The sequence below is a fragment of the Pyrus communis genome, chromosome 9 (genome assembly GCF_963583255.1).
Source record: "Pyrus communis chromosome 9, drPyrComm1.1, whole genome shotgun sequence".
Taxonomy (NCBI): Eukaryota; Viridiplantae; Streptophyta; class Magnoliopsida; order Rosales; family Rosaceae; genus Pyrus; species Pyrus communis.
This window is the reverse complement of record NC_084811.1, coordinates 340823-352870: the sequence shown is the minus strand read 5'-3', so window position 1 is coordinate 352870 and position 12048 is coordinate 340823. Positions and strand designations below refer to the sequence as shown.

At 36.2% G+C, this 12048-nt stretch overlaps 2 protein-coding genes across 2 annotated transcripts; one reads left to right on the top strand and one right to left on the bottom strand.

The window, feature by feature from the left end:
* The first annotated feature begins 271 nt into the window (after positions 1 to 271).
* Positions 272 to 4460, top strand: LOC137744067 (probable protein phosphatase 2C 33). Its single transcript, XM_068483928.1, has 5 exons — positions 272 to 1306; positions 1882 to 2250; positions 2347 to 2464; positions 3016 to 3239; positions 3358 to 4460. Exons 1-5 carry the CDS (start codon positions 1052 to 1054, stop codon positions 3886 to 3888), a joined length of 1497 nt encoding a protein of 498 aa, XP_068340029.1. The 5' UTR covers positions 272 to 1051; the 3' UTR covers positions 3889 to 4460.
* Positions 4461 to 5188: 728 nt separating this feature from the next.
* On the bottom strand, positions 5189 to 10459 carry LOC137744066 (serine carboxypeptidase-like 20). Its single transcript, XM_068483927.1, has 13 exons — positions 9911 to 10459; positions 9668 to 9804; positions 8646 to 8722; positions 8412 to 8534; positions 7124 to 7226; positions 6950 to 6987; positions 6750 to 6851; positions 6526 to 6615; positions 6172 to 6435; positions 6022 to 6087; positions 5792 to 5913; positions 5527 to 5689; positions 5189 to 5435 (listed from the first exon to the last, which is right to left on the bottom strand). The coding sequence occupies exons 1-13, from the start codon at positions 10057 to 10059 to the stop codon at positions 5352 to 5354; spliced, it is 1518 nt and encodes a 505-aa protein (XP_068340028.1). The 5' UTR covers positions 10060 to 10459; the 3' UTR covers positions 5189 to 5351.
* Between the last annotated feature and the right edge of the window lie 1589 nt (positions 10460 to 12048).

Below are 12048 nucleotides of genomic sequence, written 5' to 3'. Positions count from 1 at the left end.
TTTTATCAAATTGTTAAAAATTTTCATCTTTATCCTATCTTACATTTAATTTTAAGCAAAATAAATATCATGGATGAAAATGAGTAAAATAAGAATTGTAAATTCAAAGAAAAGCGGCTAAGTATTATGCAATAAATTAATTATGTGACGGTACGACTGCGACAGTAAATTTTATTGATGGCTAAATCTAATCGTTCACTTTCTACATATTTTTATTTTTATTCTTTAATTTCTGGCTCCTCAAATTTAGTAGTTGTTTGTTGCATTCGCTCTGTTTTTCGGTTGCTCTCTCTAGAAGTCAGGTCGTATTGTAAGAGCGGGTATTTTTGCAATCTTTTATAATTCAGTTGCTGTTGGTGGTTGCGATTATTTCTCACTTTGAAAGCCTCTCTCTCTTCCTTCCTCCTTCTGTCTCTCCTTGATGTTTTTCTCTCTCTAAAATTGGCTCCGTATCCACTTCCTCCCTTCTGATAACATTCACGAAGATGCTTGCTTTATGCAGAGCCGTGACTTGACCTGCCTGCTCTGCCCATTCTCTCTCTCTGCAGCTCTGCTGTAATTTTGGATTCGTAGAATTCGAGCTTGATCTGGGAAGGGAAGGACAACCCATTGGGGTCGTGCAATTGGGGAGCTTTCTAGCCGGATTCCGGGACAATGATTCGTGGTGAAAAAGTTGGTATTCTGAATTGGATCTTCTTACATAGATCTGCTTTCCTGATCTGAAAAGGGAAGAGAGAAATAGAGATAGAGAGGGCGTTATTGAAAGAGCAAAGTGTTTTCCTTTCCTGGAAAAGTGAAAAATTCAAGTGCTTGCTGGGGAATTCTGTAGCAATTTGGTCGCAGATTGTAATTAAGGTGGATTAATCTGATCAAAAGTGAGTGAATTTAGTGGATTGATTTGGATGGTTAATCAAACGCCGTGAAATTGAAGGGCGTTGGGGGTTTTTTGCGACAGTTTGCGACGACGGATCCGTCGATAAAAAAGAGTGCGGGGTTGTATTGCTCATCAGCTGGTCTGGAGTGCCTACTAAACATTATCAGGGCCCTGAGAATGGGTTCCTGCTTGTCTGTAGAAAGCAGGAGCCCTCTGCCCGATACGCCGTCGTCTCCCTCCTATGAAGTCCGGCGGTGGAAGAGCTCTAAGAAGAGAATGGGGTCGAGAAATTCGTCCTTCGATTACCGCCGGGAAGAACAGCTGCACAGAATTCCCGGGAGAATGTTCCTCAATGGGTCCAGTGAAGCTGCATCTTTGTTTACGCAGCAGGGCAAGAAAGGAACCAATCAGGATGCCATGATTGTTTGGGAGGTAAAATGTTTTCTTTTTTCTTTTCCTGCAGCCTAATTGATATATTTACGGATTCATCAATTTTAAACCTGCATGAAAAATCTACGTGTGCAAATTTTTATTTTATTGTATTATGATCAATTCAGCTGAAAGAAATTGTACTTCCTGTAGTTCTACTTCAAGAAAGGAAAAACCATTTTCTTTTAGTTGGCTACAGTTTTTCCACCCTTTTTGCCCAGGGAAATTATCCAGACTAGCAAAACTTACTTCTGTGGTGGCAGTTGAATTCTTTGTTTTATCATTCTCCTCAGCTATTACAAGTCGTTTGCAGAGCAAATTGGCTCACCTTCATTGTCAATGTGTTCATTACTTTACATGGACGGATTTTGGCATATATTAACCTTCACTTCAGATAGTTTGATCCTTGTTTTCTTGTATCCGTGTTTTTAAGCTGTTATATTTTGTATCCGTGTTTGATCCTTGTTCTCTGAATGTTACGTTTTGAGATTTTGCTGTGATATATGTATCTTAAGAGGAAACATATCCAGGGGTGAACAATGTAATTATTGTCTAAATCTTTTAAATATGAATTTCAGAATTTCTGTTCGAGAACAGACACAGTTTTCTGTGGTGTTTTCGATGGGCATGGTCCATTTGGTCATATGGTTGCTAAAAGAGTGAGGGACTCTCTTCCTCTGAAATTGAGTGCAAACTGGGAAGTTCTCAAAGAGATCAGCCTCAACACTGCAGGAAGCTTGAATTCAGATGATACTGCTTTTGTATCTGTTGATGAAGATCTCAGGCCCTCCGTGGATGTTGACGAAACAGAAAAAAACCCTGAGATCCTTCAGACACTGAGAGAGTCATTTCTGAAGGCTTTTAAAGTTATGGACAGGGAGCTGCGAACAACACCAAGTATCGATTGCTTTTGTAGTGGGACAACAGCAGTAACTTTGATTAAACAGGTGCTTTCATATCCTTTGCAAACTTGTTCTAATTTATTTTTATCTTTTTGGGTGATGTGCTCATCTTGATCATGCATGTATTGGCATGTTTCTTAGGGTCGGGATTTATTCATTGGAAATGTTGGGGACTCCAGAGCCGTTCTGTGCACGAGAGATAGAGATGACACTCTAAGTGCAATTCAGTTGACTGTGGATCTCAAACCAAGTCTTCCAGGTATCACTCTTTCTCTCTTCTTGCCTTCTCCTTTCTCGTAATAGTTTTCAGTTTGCTAGTTTTCAAATTGGGTTTATGATTTTGGCAGGACCTGATCTGGTCAAATTTCTAATGATGCTCGATACATGAAAAAAATATTTCATATCTGAACATCTTCTTAACAACACAACAAAGTGTTTTGGGAACTTCAATCACACCCCGACATGAATATTTTTTTTAACTATAATTCTACACCAAAATAAACACTCTTTATTTTGGCGTAGGATTTATATTAGAATTATGACTATATTCTTTTTTATTTTTATTTTTTGGGGTCATGCTTCGTTAGTTTCTGGATCTATATATGAAACTTGGGACCGGAAATAAAGAAATAATTTCTCATAAATGATAGAAAGTGAATTTTCCTGGTACATTGGATAATGGCTTTCATCTACCTGCAATAGTAAACAGGGAATGCTCTGTGGTCAACTGTGGTCTGCTTGCTAGCTTCTTGTGATTAAGTTGTTTCTTCGTTCTTACCTGCTTTTTCCCTAATTCTTCCTCACTAACAGCGGAAGCAGAGAGAATACGGAAGTGTAGAGGGCGCGTTTTTGCTCTTCAGGATGAACCTGAGGTTGCTCGAGTCTGGCTGCCGAACAATGACTCTCCTGGTCTTGCCATGGCACGTGCTTTTGGAGATTTCTGCCTCAAGGATTTTGGCCTCATCTCTGTGCCAGATGTATCCTATCGGCGTCTCACAGAGAAGGATGAATTTATAGTCCTGGCGACAGATGGGGTACGTAGCCAGCTAATTTTAAGCTATTTTCTAAAGAGATATATAACATTTCCTTTCCCTTCCCCCTTCCTATTCCTCCTTGTGCTCTTCGAATCTAAGATTAAAACTTTTTTGCCAGATTTGGGATGTTCTCTCTAACAAAGAAGTGGTAGATGTTATAGCAACAGCCCCTGCACGTCCTTCTGCAGCTCAAGCACTGGTAGAGACAGCAGTTAGAGTGTGGAGACAGAAGTACCCAACTTCCAAAGTAGATGACTGTGCTGTAGTTTGTCTCTTCCTTGACTTAGACTCAAACATAGTATCAACTGCTGCTAATAACGGGTCAAATGAGAAGGAGCAGCCTACTACGGCAGATGAGGTAAATGCTGAAGAAGATCTCTCGGAGACAGCTTCTTTGGTCCGCGCGGGGACTGTCCGAACTGCTGAAGAGATCCTTGCAGACAAGGAAGAAGACGAAGAGGACGAAGAAGAAGATGAAGAAGACGAAGAAGAAGGAGGAGGAAGAAAGGAGAATGCTGCAGAGGAAATGAATTCGGAACCAGGTGTAGAGTGGTCAGCTCTGGAAGGAGTTTCTCGGGTGAACACATTATTGAATCTGCCCAGATTTACGCCCACAAAAGAAGACGAGAAGATGTGGAAGAAGGTTTGAATTCCCCTGTTTGTTTCTCATATCATATATTGATATCATAATTGTTTTGTATTATTTATTCTTTTGCTTTGCCTATGTTATTCTACAACACAAAAGTGATTTGTAGGGTGAAATGAAGGTTAAAATTTTGACCGGAGAGGTGGTGTGAGGGATCCTCCCGACTATATTAGCAATGTCTGGGGAGATTGGAATATTTTTTTTGTGTAAAAATCCAACTCTCCGACTCTTTTTTCTTTCTTTGTTTTGAAGAAATTCATGTATTTCGATGTGTGGATAATAATTTTGTGAGAATGAACGAATGAAGTTTCGTCTTAGTTTTCAGCTTGAATTGTCTTGTTTTTGTATTTGAAGAAGTGCCTGTCATGTTCAGATGTGGAGTAATATGTACATATTTGCAATTGTAATGTTGCCCCAGTTGCAACTCGCAAACAAGATATTTATAAGCTACTTGATTAGCTTTTCTTGTTATTATAAAGTTGTGTGTTGTCGGTTAGTTTTGAGTTTTGAATTTGCATTTAATTTGGTAATTGATTGGTGGAGATAAATGTAGTGTGCATATATACTCCCGAGATTTTTCTAGTATGCTCTGGAGTATCCATACGCTGAGGTTTTCAGCCGTTAGAGTTTTAGTCAAAGATTCAATGATCAAATATCTAACGGTAAAAAATCCTAGTGTACAAGAGATTCCGGATCAAAGTAGAATTTTGTTCATATACTCCCTCCCTTGTGGTAGTTCACTAGTTGGCAAGTTGGCATCATCCAAGTTGCCCTAAAGGTAAGTTGGTGGGCTGTTGATGTTATTCATTGATTCCTTTTGACTATAGCGAGCAACGGCAAAGCTTTTGTATTTTCAGAATATCTTTGTCATAATCTAAACCCTGAATGGTAGCATTCATTCATCAGGACCATCACTGAACTGACCTTAAGCTACCAAATTAAGCACCACACAAATTGAATTTTCCAGAAAGATACTAAATATAAATATATATATATTATGGTGAGGAATGATTGGAATCTGTTTATACAACGACAACGTCGGTACTTGAGTTGAGAGAGATATTATGATGGAGGGTTGTTTTCAATGGTTTAATTAATGTCCGTCTCACTCACAAATAATGAAACTAATAACAAGAAGATATTTCCTAGATTTTATTGCGGAAAACATCATACGTGAATCAATTGGCTTGAGGTTAAAGGGGAGGGAGGGCAAGACTAGTGTGTTTTCCAGTTGTTATGGGACCTCTTTTTTGTTTCTGTTTCCTTTTCGTTTTCCTACGTTGATCCAAAAAAGAAGAGAGAGTGTGAAATTCTTGGTTGAAACTCAATGAAGATTAAAAGTTGAAACTCAATGCAGTACTCTTTCAACAAATGGAAATATAGAGAACGAAAGGAAAATGTGATGAAAAGTGAAAAGTGAAACGGCAGCTGCTTGAGCTTGGTCAATGTCGTCGTATTATTGTCGGTCAAATGCGTTTTCCGCCCAAAAAGCGTTGGAAGAAGTCGAGTGCCTCCCGCGGCTTGTACTCTGCGACAGTGTGTCCAGCTCCCTGCATATGCTTCCAGATTTATCTTTAATTTTGGAGGAAAGAAACATGTACATATAGCAATATTAATGTATACAGTGGAGCGACCAGAGACCTTGATGGTGAGAAAGGTGAGGCTGTTGGCATATCCTTGTAAGTAGCCGGCAACTTGGTTGTCAGAGGAGAACCAAGGTCTCCATTCATCTACAATCTTATACCCAAGTGATGCAGTCCATGCCTCGCTTCCAGTGTACGGAACACACATATCATGGTCTCCACTGCAACATTAATTGTTTTTATCAATTAGCTTAATCCGTATACATTTCACTTTAACTTAATTAATTAGGACTTGATCCATCTGTTAATATATTATTAAATACCTGTAAATAAGTGCTCTGTAACCTTGGGTTGTAAGATTTTGGTGGTAAGGTATCATGCTTCCAGCATCGTGTGAATAACTTATTCTATCTGTGCATAACTCCCATGGACCAGTCACACTTTCCTGCCATACGTCATTCACTCATTCATTCATTCCTTCCTTCCTTCCTTCTTACTTTCTTTTAATTAGATCATTAACTTCTGCAGAAAAAGAAAAATCAAGCAAGCTTACTGGTTGTGCATGAATTGCTTCCCTAACTTCTGGAGTGTTCAGCCATAGCGTTGCAACTTCATCATTCTGCAGAGAAATTATTTAATATCCAAATTAATTACTAAAAAATTAATCTAATCTAATTAAAATTGAGTTTTAAGAGTAACTTACGATACAATGAACACTGGAATCCAGTGTCTTTGCGAGCTGAGGCCATGATGGGACAATGCCATCTTCTACGTTTGCTCGAAAAGGCCAAGCTCGGCCAAACATCCTTTTCCTCACTCCCAGAGGCTTCTCTGTCGTCTTCCCCAATTGCTGAAAGCTCAACGGTAAGCTGCTTGTTTTATTTTCTTTGGAATTTTTGTTATTATCAGCTCCGGGGCCATGGTAACAAGGTTCAAGGATGTCGTAGAGGTTTAGTTCGTCAATAGCCTAATTAATCAAATAGTTGTGTCTAGATTACAATTAACAATGTGACAAGTTTGAATCTAATTAAATTGAATAAAAGAGCTAGAATTGCACCCTGTAAAGTGGTTGAAATTTTTCATGGCATAGATTACGATTGGAAGGAGGAACATTAAGGACGTCAGTACCGCATGTGGCAACAACTTCCTGCAACATAGAGGCATCTCACATATTTGCCTCACACAAACTTCTGACAGTGGAAATTCAGCAAGGAAAACCGAAAACGAAGACATAATGTGTGTGAGTTAACTAATTGATCGGTACTCTAGCCAGCTAGCTACCTGAAAGATTTTATCTGAAATGAGAGCCATCCCATGAGCAAATGGAACTAAAGCATTGTTATCGAATCTTCGGTCTGTGACTCCATTCCCCACCAGGTAACCCTGATTACACACATTACAAGTTTAACTACGATTAACGCGATGAAACGAATCAGTTTATATAGCTTAATTTTCTCAAGTTGACTTGATAGAATACGCACCTTGAGATTTAGAGTTGGTTTTGTTCCTTTGTTTATACCTATACGTACATATATGGATAAAATACAGTACATAGTTACACACCAGAAATTAAATCCAACAAATACATTATATACATATGCGCGCAATTCGTGTAATGTTGTATTTATGTAAATACAAATAAATTAATTAGATACCTTTTGCAATTTGAGAAGCAAGAGTTGGCACGTAGACTCCAGCATAAGACTCTCCCGAAATATACAACGGATTTGGTTGAAACTCTGGGAATTGCTGAACCCACTGTGATTGCATAAACAGTACATAATTCTTAGCAACAAAATGGAAGAAACAAACGAAAAAGAAAAGAGGTTTTTGAACTTTAGTCATTGCAAAAAATTAATTTTTTTTAAAAAAAAAAATCTGGTGCTAGATTACATATTCAATTTAATCCCTTAAGGTGTACTTTTATCAAAATTTATATTCAGCTTTTGTTATGTAATGTGTATTTTTATTTAATTTCTCCACATTAAATTTTAATTTTATTAATATGCACATATGTAGTTCTTTAATTAAAAATGGATATAAATGGGAAAATATTAAAAGAAATTTGTGATACAAAAATATATAAATACACAAGTGTACAAAAATAACTGTGTCAAAATATATAAAATTGACTTTTTTGTACCAAAATATTTGTACCTACATGATTGTACCGAAATATATTATAATGAACCTAAATGTATTATATTGAATTAATGTGTCAATACCGAAATGTATGTACCAAAATGTACGTACTGAAATATAGTATATTGAATTAATGTACCTAAAAGTCAATACTCAAATGAGAGGTACTTGGTTTGAATCTCGTGGATGGCAAATTTGATATCAAATTAAATTGTCCATTGTGTGGCTTAGCCAAACTCTCCCTCGTCTTAGAGTAAAATATATCGTTGTACTAAAAAAATAAAAAATAAAAACCTCAAATGTGTGTACCAAAATGCATGTATATGTTTGTATTGATGAATTAATGTACCTATATGTTTGTATTGATTAATATACTGAAATATTCCAATGCATTAACGTACATAAATGAAGAACATACAAAATTGTTATTGGACTACATATTATAAAAAAATTAGTTTCCTAAATGTAGACATTAAAATATATTATGATAAATGAAATGAAAATTAAATTTAAATGTAATTAATACATTAAAATAGGAATAAAAAGATAAATAAAACATCAAAATATAACTAATAAATGAGATGATTAAATGTACTAGGGACTAAAATTGGATTTTAATCTTACACAAGATTATAGTCTAAAACTCATCTTTTTTAAGGATTAAAATGAAATTTTCTAAAAAGAAGATATATAGCATCACATGACAACATGTTTAATCCCCTTTATAATCAATAAGCATATGATGATATGTAATATGATATTGAGGAGTAGATTAATTAATTAGAAAAACAGATTAATTACTTGGAGGAGAAAGGCATGGGTATCAAGAGCAGTCTGGATATCCCCAGTGATATATTTGGTTTGGTTTTGAGAGTAAGAAAATCCAACACCAGCAGGAGAATCCAAATAAATTATGTTGGAAACCTGATAATTAATTAATTGGTTATTGCCCAATAAAAAAGATAACGATGATAAAAATTAGTAAAGGGAAAACATGATAGTCTTTCCATCTAAATAATGTTTAATTAGACCTACCTTGGACCAGCTATAAGGATTAAGATGCAAAACAGGCAATGCTCCTTTAGGTTTTCCTTCTGCAAAATTGAATGGTCCTACATATATACATAATTAATCAAGTAAATTAACCTAAAAATATGATCTCATTTTCAAAGTTAATGATGTCACATCAATTTTTGGCCAAGGAATAATAAGATTTTGTCACATGTTGCATATTCTAGATGATGGTGTCGAGGAGTTTCATATGATCAGCATCTAGTAGTGGCTTTTTATTTTTGTAGTTATATTCAAAATAAATTAGCAGACAACAAGAAAAGACAACAATTCAATTGTTTGGTGCCAATCTGCATACAGCTGAAATGGACAACACACTTGCACTTGTTAGAGTTGGTCTATGAATTGTGTTTTCAAGGCACATATTATCTATCAGTTACAGTTCCCCTGATGCACACCAAGTAATTGATGACAAATAAATGGTCATATATCTTTGAATTTAGTGTAAGAGCGGAGAATAAATAGATCTGGTTTTAATATTTTAATCTCAATTTTTTATATCAAATCTAATGGTTTTAATGTCTTAATCTTAAACATGAATTTTGACCCGTCTGACGAAGGGAAGGAAGAAATTATTGTAATTTGTGAAACAAAAGTGTCTTTTTAGCCAATCTTCACACCCGTGAGCAAGCTAACTGATAATAACGGGCCCCAAACGAGAAGAAGGGCATATACAGTGAAACACATCCACCAAACGTTTCTTAAAACGTGTAGCAGCAGAAGCATCTCATGCAAAAGCATATATAATACAGACACTACTAGTCGTCCAGCTATCATATTATTATATATAAGATAAAATGGGAAAGAAAAACAAACTTGTGGTTGAACAGAAATCACCTAAGTATACATATATATTATTGAAAAAGATATAGAGAGAAAGAAACTAAATGATTCAAGTAGTAGTAGTGGTGTGTACGTAGACGAAAACAAAAAAGAAAGAAAGAGATCAAGTGGAAGACTGAACATGTACGGTAAGGATTAGTTACCATGTTCATAGACAAATCCGTCGAAGCTAGAGCAGCCGGGTCCACCATTGAGCCACAGAACAACCGGATCACTTGCTGGGTTCCTTTCTGAAACTACGAAGTAATAGAAAAGATTCTTTCCATCTATGCTAATATATCTACACAATATTCAACAAATTCCCATCAAATTAAAAGCAGTAGTTCTAACATATAGAGATATAGAAGCATAATATGTATATGTGTGTAATTATATAACTGAATTACCCAGAGTAGTGCTTGGATGGAAAGTTAGCATTAAAACCAGGAAGATGAGTGACAAGAGAGCTTTGAGGGGCAGCCTCAATGATGACGACCAAACTCACAAAAAGCATGCAGCAGAGTGAGAGTACTGAGAATTTGGCCATGGCCGACATGCCTCCTTCCTTGTATTAATCAAGAATTTCACAAGGACCTGCAGTTTCTTAGTAATAAACTTGTTGCTGTGTTGATATATATAAAGAAGATGGAGAGGTGATAAAATCAATGAGAAGAGTACTCTTTATATACAATATAATTATTTATAGACAAGAAATTCGATATATGGAGGGTGGAAGAAGAACAAGGCCAAAATATCAATTTTTGATCAATTACAAGGAAATTTTTTTGGCATAGAAGTAAAGTCAAAAACAACTCTCACCAAAAACAAAAACAAAAGAAGAGTAAGGAGGACCATGCAATATATATGTTAAAGGGCGACCCCCCAAACCACAAGACTCTTCGTTTTGCGAAGGTCGGAGAAACATCTATTCAGTATGTATGTTAAATTGATTAATACTTTCGTCTAATATATGATTAAGTTGAGCTTTGACCAAAATAAAGAATAAATTTTCATAATACAATATACAGCAAAAGAGGTAAAAAATTGAGCTATTTAATTGATTGTATACGAATGTATATTATATTATTGTTAGTGAAAAAGCGTTTGTGTTTGGATGACATCGTTCGTTGTAAACAAGAGTCAAAGAGAGAAACTAATTGACTGGCAGAGAGAGAGAGGATTGAAGCAAGCTATGCTTTACGAGGGAGTGATTAATATTAATATATGATAATTGATTTAGTGGCGATGGATACAACATATATTATACACACCTGCTGTGCTGTGCTGTGCGGATACTGCGATATTAGATTTGTAAATTAGAAGGGAAGGGAAAATGATGAGTAGGAGATGAAGATCGCCGCGTGAAATCCAATGAAAGAAGGAAGGAATATTGCCCAAATTCTAGTGCCTGCACTGCACTGCAGTTGCTTAATGTCACATTCCGGTCTAGGACCCCACCACATCTCAGACTCGACAATTTGGTATCCTATGCTCTGATACCAAACTGACACACCCCGATCAAAATCAAAATGTGACGGCCAACACGCCTTAATTTTAGTTGGGGTGTCACTTAAGGTATTACTTACTACTAGGATTAGGATATATATTATATTACTGCAATGTTGCCCAAATTCTAGTGCCTGCACTGCACTGCAGGTACTTAAGGTATTACTTACTACTAGGATTAGGATATATATTATATTACTGCAGTAGGATATCTCGCCGTCAAACCTAATTAAGGAATTAATAAACTAAAATAGAAATTGGAAGGTGGGGGAATTTTTGTTTTTGTGGAATTTTATGAAACTAGGGTAGTGGGAGTGGAGTGGAGGCTAAAAACCAAGCAAGGTATAATATGATGACGATGTTGATGAGGAAGGTGATAATTTTATTTAATTTCATCACTGACTGACAAATAATTAAGTAGTAGGTACTAGGTAGTGGTGGAAATGATGCATCTTGGACTAGAGATCGATTGGGAAACAAAGCGTGCAGTCTCAAACTTTTCTAATGGTAGAGAATAGCAAGAGTGAGAAACATAGATATATTGCTCTTTCCAATTCTGCAATTTGAATGTGAGAGAGATTTGTAGGTTTCAAGTTACTATCACCACCACCACTCTCTAATAGAGACTCTAACCACCATGGGGTGGCTAGTGGTTAGGGGAATTCCAGGCCCGTATTTGATATGGTTCGTCCTAAGTTTGATTCCTGATGCTAGTAAATTACAGAATTGTGATCATGAGGAGGCTGAAATGTCTTTGTGAGTTTTCTCGGTCCTAAAAGAAATGGATTGTTGTGGCTTCGCCACTAGCGGGTCACTTTTCTCTTAAAAAAAAAAGAAAAAAAAAAAGACTGCATTCTTAAGTGATGATGTTGACAGCTTTTTCATTTTCGAAACTAATATATTAGTAGAAGGATGATCGAGCCTTTTAGTCTATGCGCGCGCACATATATCAACTTGTGAAAATTAGCTTGAGGATCCTACCTTTGTGAGTCGCATGAATTATATGATATATATTCCTGAGTTAATGGTGGTCTAGGAT